General features: G+C 38.6%; 1 protein-coding gene across 5 annotated transcripts in view; it reads right to left on the reverse strand.

Moving 5' to 3' along the window:
• ARHGEF6 (Rac/Cdc42 guanine nucleotide exchange factor 6) overlaps positions 1–23,386 on the reverse strand; it is a 1,746,213-nt gene that overhangs the window by 402,560 nt on the left and 1,320,267 nt on the right. For all 5 annotated transcript variants that reach the window (XM_044065305.1, XM_044065303.1, XM_044065304.1 and 2 more), the window contains one exon: positions 21,665–21,811. In XM_044065305.1, coding sequence (XP_043921240.1) covers positions 21,665–21,811 — 147 coding nt within the window. The remainder of the gene's footprint in view (positions 1–21,664; positions 21,812–23,386) is intronic.

Consider the following 23,386-nt stretch of genomic DNA (forward strand, 5'->3'; position numbering starts at 1 on the left):
AGAACCCACCTACTTTCCACCTATGCTTCAACTATACTTATAAACCTCAATAAAACTGAATTTAATAAATTGGAGTCCTGCTGCAACAAAACAGCAAGCTTTGCCTCAGACTTCCCTTACAGATCACACCATTGCAACGCATTGCAGCATCTAAAATGGCTAGACCTTCCTAATCTTCTGACCGATAAGCAACTAACGTTCATACACTACATACTCAACCACCCAACAGCTGTTCCTCTCTCAAATACCTTTGTTCAACCCTACTCTAGCTCTAGAACACTAAGATCCACCAACAAAGCCTGCTAACAGTTAGCAAATCTAACAACGACTTTGGGGATTCGCTCTTCTCTAACTACATATCTAAACTTTGGAATACACTACCTCAAACAATAATTAATTGCATCAATACAACTAAATTTAAGCATCTACTTAAGGAGCACCTCATTCACAACTGAATGTGCTTCTGCACAAACCCAGGCTGAATATACTAGGGTTGTTTGGTGCTAAAAAAATTTTTTTCACTACAGCTGTGTTGCATTTTTATTTGCCTTTTCAGCTTTGGCGGTTTGTTTTTCATTATACTAACTCTCCCATAGAGCTCTACCAGGTCATACTATCTTATTTGACCACTCTTCCAGCTTTCTGTCCCCTCCCTCTAATTACTAGAATGAACTGACACCAAAAATCCTGCCTCCCCCCTCTTCTCACTTCCTTACATATCTTGCTCTTTACCACTGTTGAGTCTAAGCACTGATCTTTTTACTGCTTACATTTGGTAATACTCTACAAGGAATATGTTAACTCCCCATGTGAAATCACTGCGTGTGTTAGACACGTTACTATTGCTCTATGGTCTAAATAATGCCACTGTCGTATACAGGTTAGAAACCTTTCTGGTGTAACGTTTTCTGTGCCTATGTTAAAATAGTGTAGTTACTTGGAATGTTACTGTTTTAAATATGGTTGCGTTGCTATTAGATATGGTTATTTGTAAATTTAATTTTGAAGCTTTTCTCCCGGGGCCTTTGCTGAAAATGGGTCCTTGGCCCAGAAGGACCCTCCCAGTAAACAAATGTAAAATAAATAAATAAATACATTTGTATGGTTATTGTGCAATATTTTATATGTCCAACTAAGTATGCCTTTTTAAAAGCAGCTTCTGTTTTACATTCATCTAAAATCTCTAGCAGAGCAGGTCTTTAACTCAGGATTCCCCTATCCCTTTCTCTATCCCTATACTCTGATATCAATTCCTAATAGGGAAGTCAGTCTATAGACTGCAGTCCAAATGTCTTATTGGCTTCTTCCCATTCTATTCCCTTTCAGTCTCTAGTTATTTGCCAGTTTTCTCAAAAAAATCATATACCCCTCTTGCATAGGTTGGTGCTAGGCTATCGGCCCTAGGGCCTATACAAGTCTAGCCATAACAATTCCCTGGATATTTCTTCCCACAATATTTACTTCCCTGGACCCCTGTCTAGTAGGGTGACTGACATGATCCCCGGGGTGAATTTCCCATCTCCCATCCAATCGTTAAGGTTCTTTTTGAAGATGGCCAAGGAGGTGCTCTGCTTGACATGTATGGACAGTCTATTCCAGAGTATGGGGAGTCTCTGGGTCAGGAACCTATCCTTCCGGCATGTTTTGTTCATTGTGATAACAAGGTTTAGATCCCTGGAGTGTGTGACTCTGAGGGATTGAGATTTCTTTAAGTAGAGCATGTCCAACAGCTCTGGGTTTGACATGGCCTTGTATGTTAAGCAGAGATCGCCTCTGAGTAGATGATATGCCACAGAGTATTTTCTTGAACTCTGCTTCCTTCTGGATTAGCATTTTTCGATTAATGTTGTCATATGCTTGCCTCCCCTCCACAAAACCACACTGATCCATATCTATTGATTTTGGCAACACATTTGCCATTCTTTTAGTGATTATAAACATAAACACTTTAAAATTGTGATTTAAAATTGCAGTGGACCTATATGAAGCTGCCTGTGAGTCTTTACTATTAATAGGTGCTACAGCCACTGCAGCTTTCTTCCAAGATGTTGGTGTTTCCCCCCTTTAAAATACTAAGCAAAACCTTCCAGACCTTTATCACATTTTTCCCCTCTTTGCCTCCAGACTTCCACAGGAATACCAACTATTCCTGGAGACTTTCCTGCAGATTGACTTATCTCATCTTCTCCTTTCTTAACTGTTAATTGTCTCATCTACGTTAAATGTTGGCATACTTAAAAGTCTTCCAGAAATGTTTCAATTTGTGCTCTTTCTTGATTTCCACTGTAGGATCTCTTCTAATTTTTCTTGTTATAGGCTCCCTAAGTTTGGCAACAACCCTTTCTACTTTCTGTTGCCTTACTTGTGCTAAATGCTTTTGTACTCTGGAGTTATTATCAAAAAACAGCTGCTTGACAGCAATCTTTCTAGACTATCTAGATACTCCCTTATTTTCTGTTTAGCATTCAGCAGTTGCGCCTCTGCTTGTTCTGTGAGATTCTCCTTATTCTGAAATACTTTAACCTTTTTCAGCCCCTCTAAATAATTTCTGTTACTTTTTAACCATATCTTTTTCTTTTAATTCTACCTATTTTTAAATTCCAATTTCAATTTATACCACTAATTAGCTACAACTGCTGAAGAAATTTTTGTCTTCAATAATAACTCTTGAATAATTTCCACTACTATTTCTTAAATTCCTCTAACAGGTAAGTGGGAAAGCTCCAGTGTCTCATTTTTACTTCATTACCATGCATTTTTATCCTAGTTGCTATTGGTACATAATCTGAACTAGTTATCGGATATGTGTCAAAACTTTTGATCAAATATACATGGCTTATGTAGAATATAATTTCTGTCTAGTCTAGCCCAGTTATTGTACCTTGGGAAAAAAAAAATATATATATATATATTCTCACTGAGTGCCTACTACTGAATTCACATCTTCCATACCAAATATTCAGAAATCTACCCTCTTTTGCTATATTTTCCCTTCTTGGTCAGGCAGATTCAAATCAAATTCCAGTCCCCACCTATAAGTAATATTCCCTGCTAAAACCTGATTATTTCTCAAAAAAATTTCTTAAGCTCCATAATAGCAGTTTTAGGTGGAATATAAATACATGAAGGTGTAATCCTTCTCCCTTGCAGTAGCCCCCTACTACCACAAATCTTTGATTATTATATTTATTCCTCTTCCATCACCCCTCTGTCAAACAATATAAGCACACCCCTTTCCTTTGTCCTGGAAACTCTGTTGAATTTCTACTCTGAAATCCTTTCTTTATTAACTTCACTTGCTCACTTCTTTCCAAATGTCTAACCCGCAACATTGCTATTTCCACTCTGCATTTCTTAAAATAATTCAGTACTCTTTCCTTTTTATATTTAAACCAAAATCCAAGGCAATGAACGCAGCAAGGAATCTGTAATGGGAAAAACAATAGTTTAATCCAAAGACCGTTAAAAACTCTCTGAACAAGTTACAAAAGGTCAGACCACAGAAAACAATTCAAGTTAAGCGCGCTTTCACTTTGCCAATACAAAGCTTCATCAGAACTAAGATCACCTGATGCAAGGCATTTAAATACATACTTTGTAATTGATCACTTTGAACTCTTAAAAAGACATGACACCTTACTAAAACTCTGATGTCAAAGCTGTTAAGCTATAAAAGAATATGAAAATCAAAATTAAAATTGTACATATATATATATAGTAAATAACTTTGCCATGTAATTCATCCTAACATAAAAAAAAAATAATAATAATAATAATACTCGGTTTTCTCGGGGTGCTCTATTTGTTAGTTCTTATTACGTGGATTGATTTTATTTATTTATTCATTAGGGAATCGTGCAATAACTGAGTTACGTTAGATATGCTTAAGATATTTACAAGGATACAACTTATCAAATGCGAACTGTTTTAATTGTTTTAGATATTATGCATTTAACTAGATAGTTACATATAAGTGTTGGTTTATGCATTTTTATAATATGTTTATTTTTATACACATTTATTATTATGTGGCAAATTTATTATTATATTTAAACCAAAATCCAAGGCAATGAACACAGCAAGGAATCCGTAGCAGTTTTAGGTGGAATATAAATACATGAAGGTGTAATCCTTCTCCCTTGCAGTAGCCCCCTACTACCACAAATCTTTGATTACTATATTTGATTATTTGCAGCTAAACAAAAAAGGAGGTGGTGTAGCTATAATATTTAAACAGCATCTAAACATCCAGATCTTAAAATCATCAGCTCCACAAATAGGCAATGAAGAAATAATATATACCAACCTCAAAATTAACCAAAACAAAACCATCAACATAATTGGATGCTACTTCCCACCTGGCCAAAACATCCCTCCACTAGAAAACCTCCTCAGCTGGTCTACCCACCATCTCCCCCAAGAAACTATCATCTTAGGTGATTTCAATATTGACTGGCAATCCTGTTCTGGCAACAATCCAACCCATCATGTACACCTTCATGGCTTCACCCAACTAGTCCAGTCACCAACCAGAATAAATAAAAACTCCAGCAAGGACACTACCCTGGATTGGATACTAGTCAGTAAGAGCCCCCAGTCATATATAACAGGCTGCTTATCAGATAGCCTCAGTGATCACTCCCCAACATTCCTACTCACAAAATACCTATACCAAGCTAAACCTGTCATCTACCGTCAAATACGTAAAAAACTAAACTTTAACCCACTCACATTCATCTCATCCCTCAAAGAATGTAACTGGCATCCTCTAAAGTACCTCAGTCTAGATGACGCAGTTGAATTTTTTAATACTACCTTCCTGAACATCCTTAATTACCAACCCCCATAAGATTTTCCAGAACCAAAGCACAACCCTCCCCATGGCTACAGAAAACCACTAAGTCAGAAATGAAAAACAGGGATAAAGCCTGGGAGCACTGGCGCAAAACCAAAACCCCCTCAGCTAGACAGAAATTCATAGAACTACGCAATAGAGTCAAAAAGCTAATAAAAGAGGACAAATTCCAATACTACCAGTCTGCCCTAGACTCCTCACAACACAGCCCCAAACAATTCTGGTCCTCCATAAACTCCATCCTCCACCCAGGTAAAGTCAGTACCCCTCCTCCTAACATCCCTCACTCCTCAAAAAATATTGCTACCTCATTCAACACACACTTCACCCAAACCATACTATCACTAGCTAAACAACACAACCCCCCTCCCCTCCAACCCACACCTTCAACTAGTAATCTCCCCACTGCCTTCTCTTTTACTCCTGTACTTACCTCCAACATAAAAAAACTCTTAACTAAACTTAAACCCACCAAATTAGCAGCAGACAACCTCCCAAGTGAATACCTACAAATTGCAGTTGATGCTCTGGCCTACCTAGTATCCATCTTGATTAACCGAACTCTGTCAGAAAGTTACGTTCCCACACTGTGGAAAGTATCACATATAATTCCCCTCCACAAAGGCGGACCCTCCGCAGAACTAACCAATTACTGCCCCATAGCTATTCTCTCTCCACTCTCCAAAATACTAGAGAGATGCATACACTCTCAGGTCTCAGACTACCTCCTTACTAACAACCTCCTTTCCAGTACTCAGCATGGTTTCCGACCAAACCATAGCACCACCACTGCCTTACTCTCCTTTACTAACACTATCCTTCAGCATAAAAACAATGGCTATCTCTCCTCTGCTACTTTCCTAGACCTATCTAAAGCATTTGACATGGTCCCACACAAACAACTTATCTCTGTCCTCAATAATCTATCCTTCTCACAATAAGTCCCCAACTGGTTTCAGAGTTACCTGTCTGACCGCCAACAATCCGTTGTATGGCAGAATGACATATCTCCCCAACTACCTGTCTCCATAGGAGTTCCCCAAGGATCCATCCTTGGACCCCTACTCTTCTCTGTTTACACCAATAATCTAGCCTCTGCCACCAAACATGGCACACTCATACAATACGCAGATGACTCGACCATCATCTGCTCAGCCCAGTCCCTACCCAAACTGCAAAAAGTCACACAGGAAGCCTTTTCCTCTGTTGAAACATGGTTATCCGATGCTCAATTAATACTCAACCCAAACAAAACTAAACTACTCATCTTCCAACCCACCAAACATACTCAAAACAACTCTCACTTTAACATCACAGCAAAAGACAACACCACTATATACCCAACTGAACACACCAAATTGCTAGGAGTGGAAATAGACAATAAACTAAAATTTGACATTCACATATCCATGACCATAAAAAAGTCCACACAATACTAGGAGCGTTATACAGAAATAAGCAATTTCTCACCAAAGCAGCAAAGATTTCAATAGCAAATTCCCACCTTATCTCCACCCTACTTTATGCCTCTCCAATATATACCAACCTAAGGCAATGTGATCTAAACAAGCTAGAGACCTGCTACAACAAAATCGCCAAATTCACCACAGGGGCATCCTACCGTAGTCACCACTGTCTCTCACTTGCTGAACTGGGCTGGCTTGAACTCCCTCACCTCCTTCAGTGGTATCAACTCTCACTCGCCCACAAACTAGTAAACCATCCACTAAGTGTCCCATCCCTCCAGAATCTACTCCAACCCTATCGCACCACCAGACCACTAAGATCCAGCAACAAAAATCACTTGCATATCACTAAAGCCAATAACTCTGCTGGTGAAGCACTATTCTCTTGTGCCATAGCCAAATTATGGAACTCACTCCCACCCACAATTACCTCCGTACCATCATGCACCCACTTCAAAACTTTACTAAAAGCGCACCTAAAAACATGCTGGCTATGCCCTTGCAACTCCCACTCTGATATCATCCACCCCATCCAACCACTACCTTTTTTTCCACTCCACTAACTACCTTGATTATAGCAAGCTCAGATGCTCATAAGCCTAGTACTTATTATACAGCAGGAACTTCTCATTGTAACATTTGTTAATGTCTGTTATGTACTTCACTGATAAAGATTCTAGTTGTCTACTGATGTACTATGTTCTTCATCTGTAAATATGTTGTAAGTAATTGTTATGTTAAATTGTTAATCGCTATGTAATCCAATGTAACTACTGTCTGTTTATTTTACTGTGGAGCTTTCTCCCCGGGCCTCCGCTGAAAATGGACCTACGTCCAGCCAGACACTCCCAGTCAACAAATTTAAATAAATAAATAAATAAATAAATTATTTTTTATGTTAGGATGAATTACATGGCAAAGTTATTTACTATATATATGTAAAATTTTAATTTTGATTTTCATATTCTTTTATGCCTTAACAGCTTTGACATCAGAGTTTTAGTAAGGTGTCATGTCTTTTTAAGAGTTCAAAGTGATCAATTACAAAGTATGTATTTAAATGCCTTGCATCAGGTGATCTTAGTTCTGATGAAGCTTTGTATTGGCAAAGTGAAAGTGCGCTTAACTTGAATTGTTTTTTGTGGTCTGACCTTTTGTAACTGTTGTTCAGAGAGTTTTTAACGGTCTTTGGATTAAACTATTGTTTTTCCCATTAAGGATTCCTTGCTGCGTTCATTGCCTTGGATTTTGGTTTTATTGGTTTTTGCTTCTTTTTGTGGTCCTTTTTATATTTACCCATGAGACCATTCACTTTCCAAAATAATGTAGATAGTGTGGTCATTATGATATGAAGTTATTATTCCCACCTATTATATATGACAGCTTTTTTAAATGGCTATTTCCAGCTTCTGTATTACATGCACCCACTAACGTTTGGCAAGATGATCTTTTATGTAGTTATTTCTTGTCATCTCCAGGAGAACCTATGTCACATTTTATAAGACTTTTTGTTTTAATGAAAGCCCTCAAACACAAAAAAAAACCTCACACACACCAGAACACTCCCATAACCTATTAACATAAACAAATGCATACAAATATGTACATCTTCAAATAATAAAGTTTAACCCTCCTAATGGGAATAACTGTCCAAATCAACAGCTGCAGACACAGGCATTACCTAACCCAAAATTAAGGTTATCCATGCTAAGAGGCACATTACAGCCTGTGTGCCTAATTACACTAATTGCTGTCTGCCCTTGTCTTATCTGTTTCCCATCCCAGATGTAAAAAATCAGCTTCTATGATTTCAGAAATCATTAACTTTTAGCGTTAAAAAGTGCTCTGGCTTTTACTGCCTGGATCTGTATTCAGCTAGTCTAAGTGGAAAGATAAGAACAGAATGTATAGCTGCCATCAGCTGCAGACTTCTCAACTCACATTGAACATTTATTTTCAAAAGAAAATCATTTCACTACATTCTGTAATCTCTTATTCAGTTTCATGGTTTAGTATTAGGCTAATTGGCTTTGTTGGACATTTTAAGCCCAGACAATTACCCCAAGTGAGAATCAAACCCTGCACCTTGTGTTTGTAAGGTAAAAACCTTAACCATTATGCCAGCCTCCCACAACCCAAAATTTACTTGCTTACACTAAAAATTGTTATTAAATTAAGACCTTAACCCAGCCACTCACCTATGCAAAAATAAGAGAAAACATATCAACTCTACATATATTATAATTTATGCATTTTATACCCCCCTACCTCAACCCAACTTAAAACATGCTTTTGTCCAGCTTTTTTCTTCTTGCATTGCAATGTCTACATATAAAATTAAAGAAAAAATAGGCACTTGTTTACTTTAGTGAAATGCTTTACTCAATTTATATCAAGAAATGTTTTCCACAGATATTGTTAAGAACAAAAATTGTTTAACTTTCAAATTCCTTTTTCTCTTTTCATCCCTTCCCCTTAGTGTCCTTCCAAACAGCAATGACATAAAGTGGGGAATATGCTTTTTAGTCCTCCACAAAATTAACAAAAGCCCAATCTTTACAGTTTTTCTTGTACACCCATGTTTTACAAATATGACTGATGCTGTATGACTTCACATTTATTCACTGATTTCAGTGTTACTGGTCTTCTTTCTGTTCACCTCCATCTCCCAACCCCAGACTCTGGTTCAAGTCCAAGGTACTTCTGATTCTTCTAGCAAACTCCGATGCTTTTTTCTGTCTCTCAAGCATTTTCCTGTGGAATGCTGGAAATGGTTTTAGTGGCAAAGTCTCCATATGAGCTTTACTATTAGAAGAATGAGAAGCAGAGTTCCCTTCTGTTTGATGGCTCACTTTTTGTTGGACAAACCTTTTGTATTTCCTCCTTAGCCTGTTCTGCATTAACAAGATTTTGATCCTCCAGGAAAAAATATTCTCTATACAGTAGCTTGAATCTCACACCTGTCTCTCGACATTCCCTGACTGCTGGGATAAATGTGCTTCTCTTCTGCTTGCTTTACAGTGAATAATCATTTTCCACAAACACTTTACTGTCTCCAATTTTAATACTTTGCCCTTCTACCACAGTTTTACCAGGATCATCTCTTGCTGCTGGTATGATTACATCTTTACTAATACAGGTCTTGGCTGCAGTCTCATGGCCAGGTTTGGATCATACATGATGTGCCCTTTCACTTAAATTCTGCTGTGGAACACCAGTCCATTTGCTTACTTATGCTTCAGTAAAATTAATACAGTTTGCTCTTTCCAGTTTCTCTGGTACAGCAGAAAATCACAGGCTTTCCCTATGTGTCATGTCCTCTAAATTTATCATTGTTTTGAAACATCTCTTCTTGACCAGTCTCATACTCAGCCAGCATTTTCTTCATTTTGACCTCTGATTTTTTTGCAGTTTTAACACATTTGAATAGCTGTTTAAAACATATTCCATTTTTCCAGCTTTTTGTAATTTGAGTGGATATGTTCAAGTGCTTCATTTATTTTAATCAGCTCTGAGCATATCTGACTTATTTTTTTCTCTAGATTACTGGAAGTCATGTCTTGCACCAAAGCTGGAGCTTGTACTGCTTTTTGCTGAACAGCTGCAGAATTCTTCCCAGTTATATTCTCTCTTCACCTTTTCCAGATGAATATCTTTCAGGCTCGCTAAGTTTCTTCTTTGCTGGCATCCAGGCAGAGTACTCACTAGCCAGTAACTGAATTTACTAAAACAGGCAGAGTTACCGGCCCTTACCTCTCTGTTTGTTTTTTCACAGTGGGAGACCTGAAATTAAGCTGTTCCTCAGTGTGCAGTCTACCACTGGAATTTAATCTTATATGCAAAAGCTATATTTGTTAGAAAAAAAGAGGGCAAGCCTAATTACTACTTTACTATTTACACTAGGAATCAATGGCTTCCCTATACATCTTTCCTAAAACTGTATAAAGCTGTTGATTGTGGTATATATAAGGATTTTTTATGATTGAAAACTTTTTGTATTTTATTAAATTATCATTGGTGTATGTATATAGTCTAAGTAATATATTCTATTCTTCTGAAGCATTCTTATTTTTCTGTAATAAAATTTATCTTATTTTGTTTCTGTTCCCCCACCACCACTGCCGGATGATCACCCCCTACTGAACAGTGATCCCATTTATTCCCCATCATTAGGCAACAGTCTGCCAAGAGGGGACATCAATTAGGATACAAACAGAAAAGCCAGATGGCTACCTATCTTCCATATGCACTTACGAAAGCACCAGAGAAGAACATGCAGAGGGCTGATGTCACTTCCGCAAGGGGCATTCCCTACAGGCAACCCTGCCCTTGTCCAGGTAGCACAAGTGGCAGTTTCCTCATTCTCTATCATGGAAATTACATGAGTCCATGTACCCTGTGAGTGTGCTCAATCCCACCTCCCAGGAGATTTGAATGGGCTATGCCCCTTCATTCTCTCCCCACACCTGGCAATTTCTGTGCTAGGGGGGTGCAAATTAAAGCCGGGTTGCCTGGGTCTCTGAAAGGGCTCCATCTCCCTTTGCCACACAGCCAAAATCTCCTGCTACTTTACAACATAAATTAATTTAATGTTATATCACTAAATAAAAATAATATCAGTAAATGTCAAAAGAGTGGTAGACTGATAATAAAAACAATATCAGTAAATGTCAAAAGAGTGGCAGACTGATAATACTGCCAAAACTTACTAAGTGTGATGTTATTTTTCTTCAAGAAACTCATTTACTGGAAGTAGACATTAATCACATAACTTCTAATCATATACAATTTTAGCTTATTCATCATACAAGACCAAAAGAAGAATAATTCTATTATGGAAAATTATTAATGCCAAGGGCTACTTCTTCATATAATGATAAGAAAGGAATGCTTGCCATGGTAAAGGTAGAAGAGTTTTGTGATGGAATATTCACTTTAGCTAACATATATTGTATCTTACAGGCACAGAGAGAAATTTGCTAAGAAATATTTAAATGTATTATTTAGAAAACATGAATGGAAATTTTATCCTGGGAGGTAACCTTACATGCACATTAGATAAATCCAACACCAGAGGCATAAGCCTCAGTAAAATGTCTACACAAATTACATTACTACTTTAACATTTTTAAAGATTTAAATGATCTGAAAGACCAAAATAAGCTATTTTTTCCATTACTTCTAATGTTTTTGGTGTCCGAACATGGCTAAACATATTTTGCATAACAACACATCTTACATTACTACATTTAAATAATATAAACACTGGATTTTTAAACAATGTGAATGTTTCATTTAATGATAATGATAAGGTGAAAAGTACAGTTGTGTACACTTACCATAAATGCAGATGTTCAAGTGTATTCACTGTTACAGTCATTACATTTGGGTAATCCTGCTGGCAGGTTGCCCTCAGTCAGCCTGAATTCCAAAGTCTTGGGTCCTGCATCGGCTGCTGTCACCCCTTCGCTGATGTCAGGTCGTCAGGGGTATAAAAGAAGCAGCTGATGCCATTTTCATCATTTTTTCTTGCCCCAGATGTCAGGTGCCCCTAAAAGGGTAGCCAGATTTTACATATATATAAAAATACATACACCAATATAAACTTTACCTTCATCTACAAGCAAATACACCACATAGGTTGTATAAATCAGAGAAGGAAAGAAAAGTTCCAGCAGAAAAAAGGGGGATGGTGGGAGGGTAACCCGGACTGCAACAGTGAATACACTCGAACATCTACATTTATGGTAAGTGTACACAACTGTACTATGTTCATCGTGTTTCACTGTTGCAGTCATTACATTTGGGTAGAGTCCCAAAGCTATGGTTGGGAGGCTGGAGCTAAACAGCATTAGAAGTGGCTATGAGGCCCTGCAGAACTGCAGTGGCAAAGCCTGCCCTGGATTTAGAGTAGAGTGGCAGATGATAATGCTTTGTAAAGGTGTGCACTGAACTCCAAGTAGCAGCCTCTAAAATGTCTTTGCTTGGTACTCCCCTGAGAAAGGCTGTTGAAGTGGCTGCAGCTCTGGTTGAATGTGGCCTAATGCCATTAGGCAGTGGCTTGCCATGGTGTAAATAGCAGAAAGGAATGCAGTGGCCTATCCACTTTGAAATAGTCTGCTTTGAGATAGCCTTTCCTTGTGATCCTGCAGCATATGCCACCAGTAATTGCTCTGTCTTCCTGAAAACTTTGGTTTTGTCCAAGTAGAATCTAAGCTGTCTGTGTATGTCCAAAGAATGCAGAATTCTCTCCCCCTTATTCTGTGGATTTGGATAAAAAGTTGGCAGATGAATAGTTTGGTTAAGAGCCACACTGGACACCACCTTAGGCATAAAAGTTGGGTTTGTCCTCAGACAGACCCTGTCTGGATAAAAAATGATAAAACGTTCCACAGCCATGAGTGCCTGTAGCTCTGAAACTCGTCTTGCAGAAGCTATTGCTAGGAGCAGAGCTGTTTTCCAAGATAAAAACTTTATATCAGCAGTAGCAGCTGGCTCAAAAGGAGGCAGGGTGAGTTTTTCCAAGACATAGTTGAAGTCCCATGCAGGTATTGGTGATCTCCTTGGAGGCCTTAAATTTTTGGCTCCTCTGAGGTACTGCTTTAATAAAGGATGAGAAAAAATTGGTGGCTCTGTATTGTAATGAGTTGAAATGGCAGAGACATGAATTTTAATTGATGAAAAAGATAGGCCTTTGTCTAGCATCTCAGTTAAGTATTGCAAAATCTGAGGAATATTTGGTACAGCTGTATCAGTTCCTTGTGTCTGGTTCCAAGCACAGAATCTCTTCCATTTTCCAGCATAAGATTTTCTAGTACTAGGCCTTCTGGCTTCCAAAATGACATCCATCACAGCTTTACTGAGAGGTGTGTTTTGTATGACTACATTATCCGTCATGCTGCCAGGTTTAAAGTACTGAGTTGGCTGTGCAGGATCTGACTGTTTTGCTGGGACAGTAGATGAGGTATTTGAGGTAAGGTCCAAGCTGGGCATTGAGAAAAGTTTCTTAGGATTGGATACCAGCACTGGCGGGGCCAGTCTGGGACAATCAGCATAATGTTTGGCTTCTCCTGTCTGACCTTTAGGAGTACCTTGGGGAGGAGAGGCAGTGGAGGAAAGGCATATACTGATAGGTTTTTCCAGCTGAAAGATAGGGTGTCCACTTTCAATGCTCGTCTGTGATAAGTCCTTCTACAGAATCTTTTTAGTTGGTAGTTGTGAGGGGAGGCAAATAGAACTATGTCCGGGCAACCCTATTTCCTTGTTATGCTGAAGACTTGTGGATCCAGCTGCCACTCATGGGGATCCATGAGGTTTCTGCTTAGTTAGTCTGCCAGAGTGTTTTCCTTTCCTGCAGATGTACTTGGTAAGTCAATGCTGTGTCCCACAAAGTCATGGTTAGTCTGCAAAGGGGGTAAGAATGTGTGACTCCCTGCTTGTTTATATACCACATGACTGTGGTGTTGTCTGTCTTTGTCAGTAGTTGCCCTGGATGAAGTAGGTCCTTGAAGGCTTTCAGGGCATTTTGAACAGCTAGAATCTCTTTTTGATTGATATGTAGATGCATTTGGTTTGAGGACCATGTGCCCTGAATGCATCTTCCTGCCATGTGGGCCCCCCAGGCATAATCTGAAGCATCTGTTGTTAGTGTCTGCCTGGCTGGGGGTAATGTGAATGGCTGTCTCTTGTTCTGGTGACAAGCCTTCGCCCACCATCGAAACTCCTGTTGCAGGCAGGGAATGAGAGTAATCATAGTTTCCAGGCTGTGGTAATGCTGAGTCCAAACACTTTTTAAGTACCATTGAAGTTTCCTCATATGCAGTCTTGCATATGGAATTAGTAGGATGCAGGATGCCATGAAGCCCAAAGCCTGCAGAATTTTTCTTGCAGATAACTGGGCCTTTGTTGCCAACATTTTGAAACAGGTAGTCAGTTGCCTTTGTTTGTCTGGCGTGAGATAAGCCATCTGGGCAGTTGTGTTTAAGCTTGCACCCAGGAATATTATCTCTTGAGAGGGTACTAGTTTTGATTTCTTTTTGTTGACTGTGTACCCTAGGCATGTTAGAAGTCTTTTCACAAATGCCAGATTCTGTAGAAGAATGTCCTTGTTCTCTGCTTGAATTAAGACAGTCGTCCAAGTAAGGATATATTTGTATTCCTCTTTGTCTGCAGAATGCAATTACTGGTGCCAGGCACTTTGTAAAGACCCTGGGTGCAGTAGATATGCCAAAGGGCAGTGCAGAGAATTGGTAATGCATTGAGCCAGCCTTGAATCTCAGGTATCTTCTGCATGATTGTCTGATTGGGACATGCAGGTATGCCTCTTTTAGGTCTAGAGTCACAAGCCAAGCATTCTTGCCCAGCATGGGCAGAAGCTGCTGCAAAGTCAATGATTTGAATTTTGGTATATCCAGGAATGTGTTCAGAATAGATAGGTTCAGTATTGGTCTCCAGCCCTTGTCCTTTCTGGGTACCAAGAACAATCTTGAGTAAAATCCTTGTCCCTGCTCTTGCTCTGGTATTGGCCCCCATGTCCCATGAGGGATGAGACTTGTTTTTGCGCCTCTGCCCATTGATTTTTTGGCATATATGGCCAGCCGTTTGCCTTTGGCAGGGTATGGAAATGGAACTTGTAGCCTTGTGACACTATATTTAGAACCCACTTGTCCTGGGTTATAATGTGCCAATTTTGAGAAAAAAGTGCTAATTTTCCCCCTAAGGGTGCTGCCAGGACATAAGTGCTTGGTGCAGGCAGGGGGAAGTCATTGGGACCGTTTCCTGTATGGTTGTGATTTGTCTTCTCCAACTTTGGAGGTAGAAGCACCCCATTGCTTTGACCTGTATGAACCTTGCACCTGGGATCTGCCTCTAGGGCATCTGGATCTGCCCCTTTGAGGTCTGTCTAACAGAGGAAAGGACCAATTCTTTATAGGCCAGTGTCTACTAAACCTAGGTGGCTGTACTTGTAAAAAATCTTTGACAGTTTGCATAGATTTAGCTTTGTCTTCATTTTCTTTAACACCTCTTCTGCCTTAACACCAAACAAAGTATCATGCTGTAAAGGTGCATCTAATAATTTAACTTTGACATGATCAAGCAGACTTTGTTCCTTTAACCAAGCATGCCTCCTAATTACAGAACCTGTAACTGCGGCCCTGCAGGAGGCCTCCAAAGAATCAAAACCACAGTGCAAAGTATGCTTTCCAACTTGCATGCAATAAATCCCGCATTTCCTTGTTTACTGTACATTCAGAGTTTAACAACATTTTCTGTTTAAGCAATGCCATGACATGTTGCTGATATTTGAGCATATGAAACTGACAGTTTAAGGCCCTTATAGCCAAGGTAGCAGATGTGTAAACCTTTTTCCCCATCTATCCAGTGCCCTAGAATCCCTGTCAGAGGGGGTAGGGTTTTTTGCAGCAGAAGCCTTAACTCCTTTGGGACCCTGTGAAATAGTTTCTGGGTCTGCAGCAGGGTTTTTAGAAAGGAATTTATGAGAGTCAGGAACCCTGTAATATCTGTCAGGCTTAACAGGAGCTGGAGGTAAGGAGTCAGGGGTCAGACTAGACTCCAAAAACACATCATCTACAATGTCTAACACAGGTGGAATGGCTAGAGGCCTGTGTTGAGGTAGTAAAAGGAAATCCCTGAGCCTCTTTTTAGATTCTGAAAAATCTCGGCTCTCAGAGTGGAAATGCTCCCCTCATGGTATGCAAGGTTTCCCCAAAAGAATAGTCCTCTGGAGGAGAAGCTGAAGGTATAGATTCATCAGCATCAGAGTCCTCATAGGGGGGAAGTGAATATCAGAAGAGGAATCAGAAGAAATAGAAACCTGATCTGAAGATTCATAGTCAGTCTCTTGCCTAGGCCTCTTATCAGGAGGGGGATGGAAACCCCTGATCAAGGTAATCAAGTCTTCGGCCATTTTGAGCATCTGTTTTTTGGGCATAGAGGCATGTCCACGTGGCTCTTGAGTTTGTTTCTTTGCTTTAGAAGGTGCTTTAGTCTTTGCCTTTGAAGCTGAAGTCGGTTTAATGTAAAGATGTTTAGGTCTGAATACACCCTCAGAAGCCGGTGCCTGCTCAGTGGCTCCAGACCTATCTGAGGTCAGCGGCATAGCCGACTCCACGTGGGAGTTGGTAGCGGCCTGCGACTCTAAAGTAGTGGGCGTCAGGGGCTGCGAAAGTGCCTCACTGAGAACCGGTGTACCGGCGACTGGCTTAGGAGAAGCTTCGTCATCAGTTTTGGACCTCGGTTGTTTATCTCTCTCCTTTTCTGTGCATTTTTTGTGAACTCCGGTAGTCGGATGGCTATCTGACAACATTTCTGGATAATTAAATCGACGTCCAAAATAGTTTAAAGCAAAATCATACCGACGCTTAATAGTGCGTTGGTTAAATCTAGCACAAAACCGACAACCAGCAACGTTGTGATCAGGGCCTAGGCAAGGAATGCAGTAAGAATGAAAGTCCTTATGAGGTATTTGCTTTCCACAAGAAATACAATTACTAACTTTTTCTGACATTGGTCTGGAGCAAGAAAAAAGTTTCCCCAACAGGGTACTTAGCTTTATTGAAGACTTCGGGTCTGAAACTCGAACACGAAAATCTCAGGAGTCGGCCAACCGGCACTTGCGAACTGCTTCTGGCACCACGCAGCAAGAAAGACTGAAGAAAATGGCATCGGCTGCTTCTTTTATACCCCTGACATCAGGGAAGGGGCGACAGCAGCCAATGCAAGACCCAAGACTTTGGAATTCAGGCCGACTGAGGGCAACCTGCCAGCAGGATTACCCAAATGTAATGACTGCAACAGTGAAACACGAAGAACATGTAAATATTTTCTGTGACTAAACATTCACGTTTATGTGGCAGATACTTTACATGTAGTGGCAAGTAAAATAACTAAGTACAATAGTGCAGTTTAAGAAGGTAAAACAAGATATACACATATGTTAACGGCTTAAAATAAGGAATGCCAACATTAGTAGCATCAGAAAAAATTATGTACTTACTCATCCACTCCATAAGATATAAATAATTTAGCAAAAACTTCAAAAGTAAAAGCTAATTTAACCAAACACTATTTAAAATCTTATAAATAAAGTGCGTCATGTTTTGAAGATATTTTACAGGTGTTTAAAGACATTCTGAAATGAACAAAAATAATTAAAATATAGTTTTAAATGCCTCATGTTTGAAAACTATATTAAAAACAATATATGCAAAATAGTATCAACAGACAATCTTAATAGCCTTACTGAGGCCATATACATTCAGTAAATTATATATCACACTACAGTGTTACAAGATAATAACACGTGTCACAGGCAATATATATGAACTTAAGCAGAAACTGTCAAATTCGCAATTTCTGTAACCAACATGTTTAAGTTAAATCCTCTCTTGCAAACAGTGAACCAACACAAAATCTCAGTGGGATTCTTTTGGCAGCCATTTGGTGAGGTAATCAATAACTAGTCTCAACTTTTTAAACAATACTAGCGTAACTATTGTCCAAATCATTTCTACATCTGTTTCATGGCCATGCTTGCAATGAAAATTCTATACACTGCTCTTTTTACCAGCTGCCATCAAAGGCAAATTTATACAGGGATGGGGGCATAAGTCCTTCCCAACCTCATATTATATTCCACATGTACAAAGCCAACAATCTAATAAATTTGTGAATGCACTTCCTAACAATGGCAGTGATATATAACTGTATACAATGCAGTAAGATACTTACAAAATAAATTTCACAAAAACACTAAATGGTGCTTTTCCCCACCCCAAACAGTGCCAATTGCCTGCATGTGTCTTAGGCATGCCACAAGATGATTATCATTGCAATAACCAAAAGGAAATAGGGAAGCAGCTTTCAACACTTAAACCAGAACAAAATCTAAGCAGTTCAGAAGGCCTCGAAGAACCACACTCCAAAGACGCAAAAAAAGATACAAATACAACTTTTTAATATGAAAATAAAAGTTGTATTTGTATCTTTTCGAGCGTCTTTGGAGCGTTGTTCTTCGAGGCCTTCTGAACTGCTTAGATTTTGTTATGATTATCATTGCAACCACATAAAACATCTGCAGCACCAGCATACCACATTCTAGAGCTTTGCTATCAGTCAGCAGCATTAAACCATGCTATGCGCTGCCTGACCCTAAAGCAGAGCAGGACAAAGCCTTGACTAGACCCTAGATGACTTGTGTTTGATTTGCAGCATGGACAATAAAGGGGTAAGAGTAAGAGGCCAGCATTATCTCACTCACTAGTGGAACTGAGGATAGCAATTTGACTAGCTGCATTAATACCACCTGTGTGAGTGCAAGTGTATAGTCTACAGCAAAAAACCTAGCAAAGCTACACAGCAGAGGTGCTCCATTTATCCAGAGACTGGTATGTATAGCAGAATAAATACGCCCTCTTCCAGCAGCAAATGGAGAGCTTGCAAAGCCACTTTAGGGAGTGGTTAGATGATGGGAACAAATGGCTGTATGGCTCTCACCTCAGTGAAAAAATGGGTGCCTATAAGTGGCTAGGAGGGAAGAGCAAGATCATCAGTGAGGGACCAGGTGTAAAAATAAACAAATTTAAAAATAACATGTATTGCAAAATCCATCATGCTTGACTATGAACTCCGGAGTCGCTTATGAGTCGGTTTGCTGGAGGCTGTCAAAGTATAAAGTTTTTCTATCTGGGTAGGCTCTCGGGTAAAATGGTAGGGTGTTTCAGGGATTTCTGATTTAAAAACAGTAGGCAGGGAAAGAAAAGTTTAAGTGGACTGCATCATATGTTGGTTGGTTGCTGGTCATATTTAACCACTATGGCAAGTATGTCTAGACAGATTGCCACCCTTCTTTTATACAAATATCACAGACTTCAGTTTGCCAAGATAAATGAATGACTGCATACATGTCAGGATTCAGAAACAGGGCAATATCTGGAAATACATCTCACAGTACTAAAACCTAAATTTTAATTCTGGGTAGACAAATCTACCAATTATCATTTTAATAAAGCAAACATAAGAAGATAAAGAAAACCTGGGTTTTTCACACAAGGAGCTGAAAGATGATTTTTACAACTACATGAAGAGAAACTGCAACAGCAATGCATGGTAAACAATACAGCATTGCTGTACCTGTTTTGGTTAACTTTATAAGAGGAGCTGGATGACATAATCCTATACATGCTGTAACAAGATCCATTTGTACTGGTTTTGGCACCTAATGGAACATAAAATTATCTTTGAAGAAAACAGATAAATTTTATTTGCCAACATATTTCCATACATAGACTCTGCTTATTTACTACAGGTCCTAAACAAAATCTGCTGCTTAAAAAAATAAAGTACAAATGTACTACAGAAAAGTTTATCCCATTGCTGCATTACCACTAAATGGATTTCCTAACATTTTATAATTTCAAAAGAAGAAATACCCAGACCATGTAAAAATGAGTAACCCGCTTCTCTACGCCATCGCGACAGTGAAATGTGTTGAGGGGTTATTCTTTCTCTTAATTCCCTCAAAAACAGTCCCCTTCTTTCTTGCCTGATATGCAAGAGATTTATTACGTATGTGAAGCAGTAGTGCAGCAGAGCGAAGCACATTTAAAATAAGACCGTGTAGGCCTTATGGAGGGATTGAAGGTGTCAGTTTGTATTCATTCTTTAATTACCCATTTTATCCAATTTGGCAATGCAGGGGAGACACAGCTTATCCCAGCAAGCAATGGGCACAAGGCAGAGAAAGAAATCCTGGACGGGATGTCATTGTATCACAGACTAACTAGTGCTTCCCAATATAATATACCTGCAAAATGGAAAGTTATACAGAGAATAGCCAAAGGAAACAGAAAGGTACACTGAAATCAGTAAAGGTTACCAATATATTAACACAGTAGCGCCCACTACCTGCAACAGAACCCCAAGTGTGTGAAAAATTTTACTGAGATGTATGTTGAAGTGCAAATGAAAAAAAGAGGACTTGAGCAAAACAGAGCTGGAGATCAGCCAGGGTCAGACCTGAAGCATTTTCATTTGCTGCTAGATTCTCTAATAATTTTACAATAAATAAATGAAGATACAAATATTTTATTGTGCTAGCATTACAAATCAAAGACTTTGCTAGTCTGAATGCACAACTGTCCAAATCATAATATGATTAACTTTCTTTTATTTAAGTGCATCAGAAGAACCAAACATTCAGTAGAGATCCTTGGGACAGTGGTCCAATAAAGACAGAACAACATTTTTGGAGTTGCTCTATGTAGATGGTAACTCGAAGTGAAAATAAGCATCTTGCTACAAGAAGTGAAGTACTGAGTGATTCTACGCAAACAGATAAAACTAGCATCAATCAGTTCTGCTCTCCTCTCTGTTAAGCCACTTAACTGATCTTATCATCCAGATATTTAGAGGGAAAATACACCACAGAAATCATATAGGTGCTTACACCTTCTCATCTATAGGTCTTTAATTATGATTATTATTTATTAACTTTGCATTGTGATTACCTTCCTGTTTCCACATCACTTGTCATTTTTTCAAGGCTACTCACTTTGTTCCTTTTAACCACTAAATGAAAGAGCTGAATCAAGTTCTGCCAGGGAAAGCCCCTCAATATGTCAACCACAGTTTCACCCATGACCTAGATTACCTATGAAAAAAAGCAAGTTGAACAGAAGTCACATCACATGTGAGAATCACATCAACATTTGTCATGGTAGAATCGTAAGTACATAATCAGAACAATTCAATCTGAATATCACTCCACTAACATGGCGATGAAATTGGCCTAAAAAAAAGCTATGGCTAATGGAAAGCAGTACAATGATTGCATCGTCAATAGCAGGAAACAAATCATTGGACTACGGTCGCTCTGCAACATATAGATGGCAAAGGTAAAAGAAAGGTTTGGTGCCAAAGGCCCTGAATGCATCAGATACCCTATAAAAATGTGAAAAGATAACATGTTACATGCTGATATGGCAGAATGTTTTTCTTTCAAAGAGAAGACTGCAGAAAGGAAAATGGAGCCACTCTGCCCACTTGAATAAAAATATTAACTGCTGCTGTATGGTTGTCTTTAATTTTATCACCTTCTGCAATGAGATCACAACAGGTAACTAGTAAGAGGTTGATTATGGAAATAACAGCATCATTAACACCTCTAGACAAATGCATTTTATGAATTACAATAATACAACAGTCAGCACTGACATTATCTAATTAACAGAACCAGTCTGTAGATACTAATAAGGTATTGCAATACTGACATCAGTGAGATGGCCATACTTTCCTCTTACAGAGGGTCTGCTATAACACTTACCTCATTTGCACTGCACTGTACCATGACCTGTGACATGTACAATACATTCCCAATTGTCCGGATGTCTTCTCCTTCCCAGCCTTGGATGGGTTCGGAAAGAATTTGCAGCTCAAGCTGTTTTCTCTTTCTTAGCTCTTGGCAATGGGTCTGTTAAAACAAATCCAGCAATAATAATTATCCTTAAAATATGACACTAAACAATTTTTAAATAATAAATCTGCCAGAACATGCTTGCAGAAGCAAAAAAAAAAAAAAAACTTTTATTAAATCCTCTGGTATCTCAGCTAAGCCTTCAGACGAGTTTCACAAAAAACAAGTCACAGGATAAAAACAAGCTCTATAAACACGTGCTCTTTCAATGAAACCACCTATCACAAGCAAACTTTCATTATCAAATTAAATATTTCTGATTGCATTCTAAATTATTAACCGCTGGATGTAATGTCTAGTATATTAATTTGTATGAAATGATTCCTTCCAAAAAAAAAACTGTAATTTTTAAACCCATCTCCCACTGGAGATCCACATTACTCAGTTCTTGCTTTTATATCTTAACAATATCTATTATAATAATCTTTAAAATGCATGGCAAAAGAATCTTCTATTTGACTATTTTTACAACTCTTGTTCTAGCATCCTAGCTTTAAATGTTGTATTCATTTCACCAACATACACATAATTGCATGCACATTTTAAAGTATAAATCAGCGGTTCAGAAATACAACTGTAGTTACTCCATGACAAAACTTAACTTGGCTCCTATCCATGAAAAATGTGCGTGTAGATATATATATATACATATATATATATATATATATATATATATATATATATATATATATATATATAAAACCAAAAAACTTCAAAACTAAACTAGGAGAGTATACAAAGAAACCCACAGGCAAAGCAGTTTCCTTAGCGCTTTCAGAACCTCCAGGAATGTTTAGCTGTGGTCATTGTGTTGTGTGTCAACATATTTTGTGTGGCAGCTCTTACACTTTTCCACACGGTGATTTTTAGACAGCTTTATTACTGCCACACTGACTGGATAGTGTATGCAGGTGTCTGCAAACATTGTCAATCCTTCTACATAGGAAAGACTTTTAGAAAGCTTTCAGATAGAATGAAGGAACACCTGGCAGCGATCACAAAAAAGACGACTCTAACGCCTTAGGCTATCATAGCACAAGATGTTCAAACTTCACAAGTTTTAAAGGCTTAGGCTATCATAGCACAAGATGTTCAAACTTCACAAGTTTTAAAGGCTTAGGCTATCATAGCACAAGATGTTCAAACTTCACAAGTTTTAAAGGCTTAGGCTATCATAGCACAAGATGTTCAAACTTCACAAGTTTTAAAGGCTTAGGCTATCATAGCACAAGATGTTCAAACTTCACAAGTTTTAAAGGCTTAGGCTATCATAGCACAAGATGTTCAAACTTCACAAGTTTTAAAGGCTTAGGCTATCATAGCACAAGATGTTCAAACTTCACAAGTTTTAAAGGCTTAGGCTATCATAGCACAAGATGTTCAAACTTCACAAGTTTTAAAGGCTTAGGCTATCATAGCACAAGATGTTCAAACTTCACAAGTTTTTCCTTCTTTGTATTAGAGAAACGTTCATCCTTTTTTGGTGATTGCAACACTCTCTTAGAAATGAAGGAATTATGGCAGCTTCAATTAGGTGCCGATTCGGCACCGGGACTCAATGACAGTATTAAC

The sequence above is a fragment of the Protopterus annectens genome, chromosome 3.part0 (assembly GCF_019279795.1).
Source record: "Protopterus annectens isolate FY-2018-M chromosome 3.part0, PAN1.0, whole genome shotgun sequence".
NCBI lineage: Eukaryota > Metazoa > Chordata > Ceratodontiformes > Protopteridae > Protopterus > Protopterus annectens.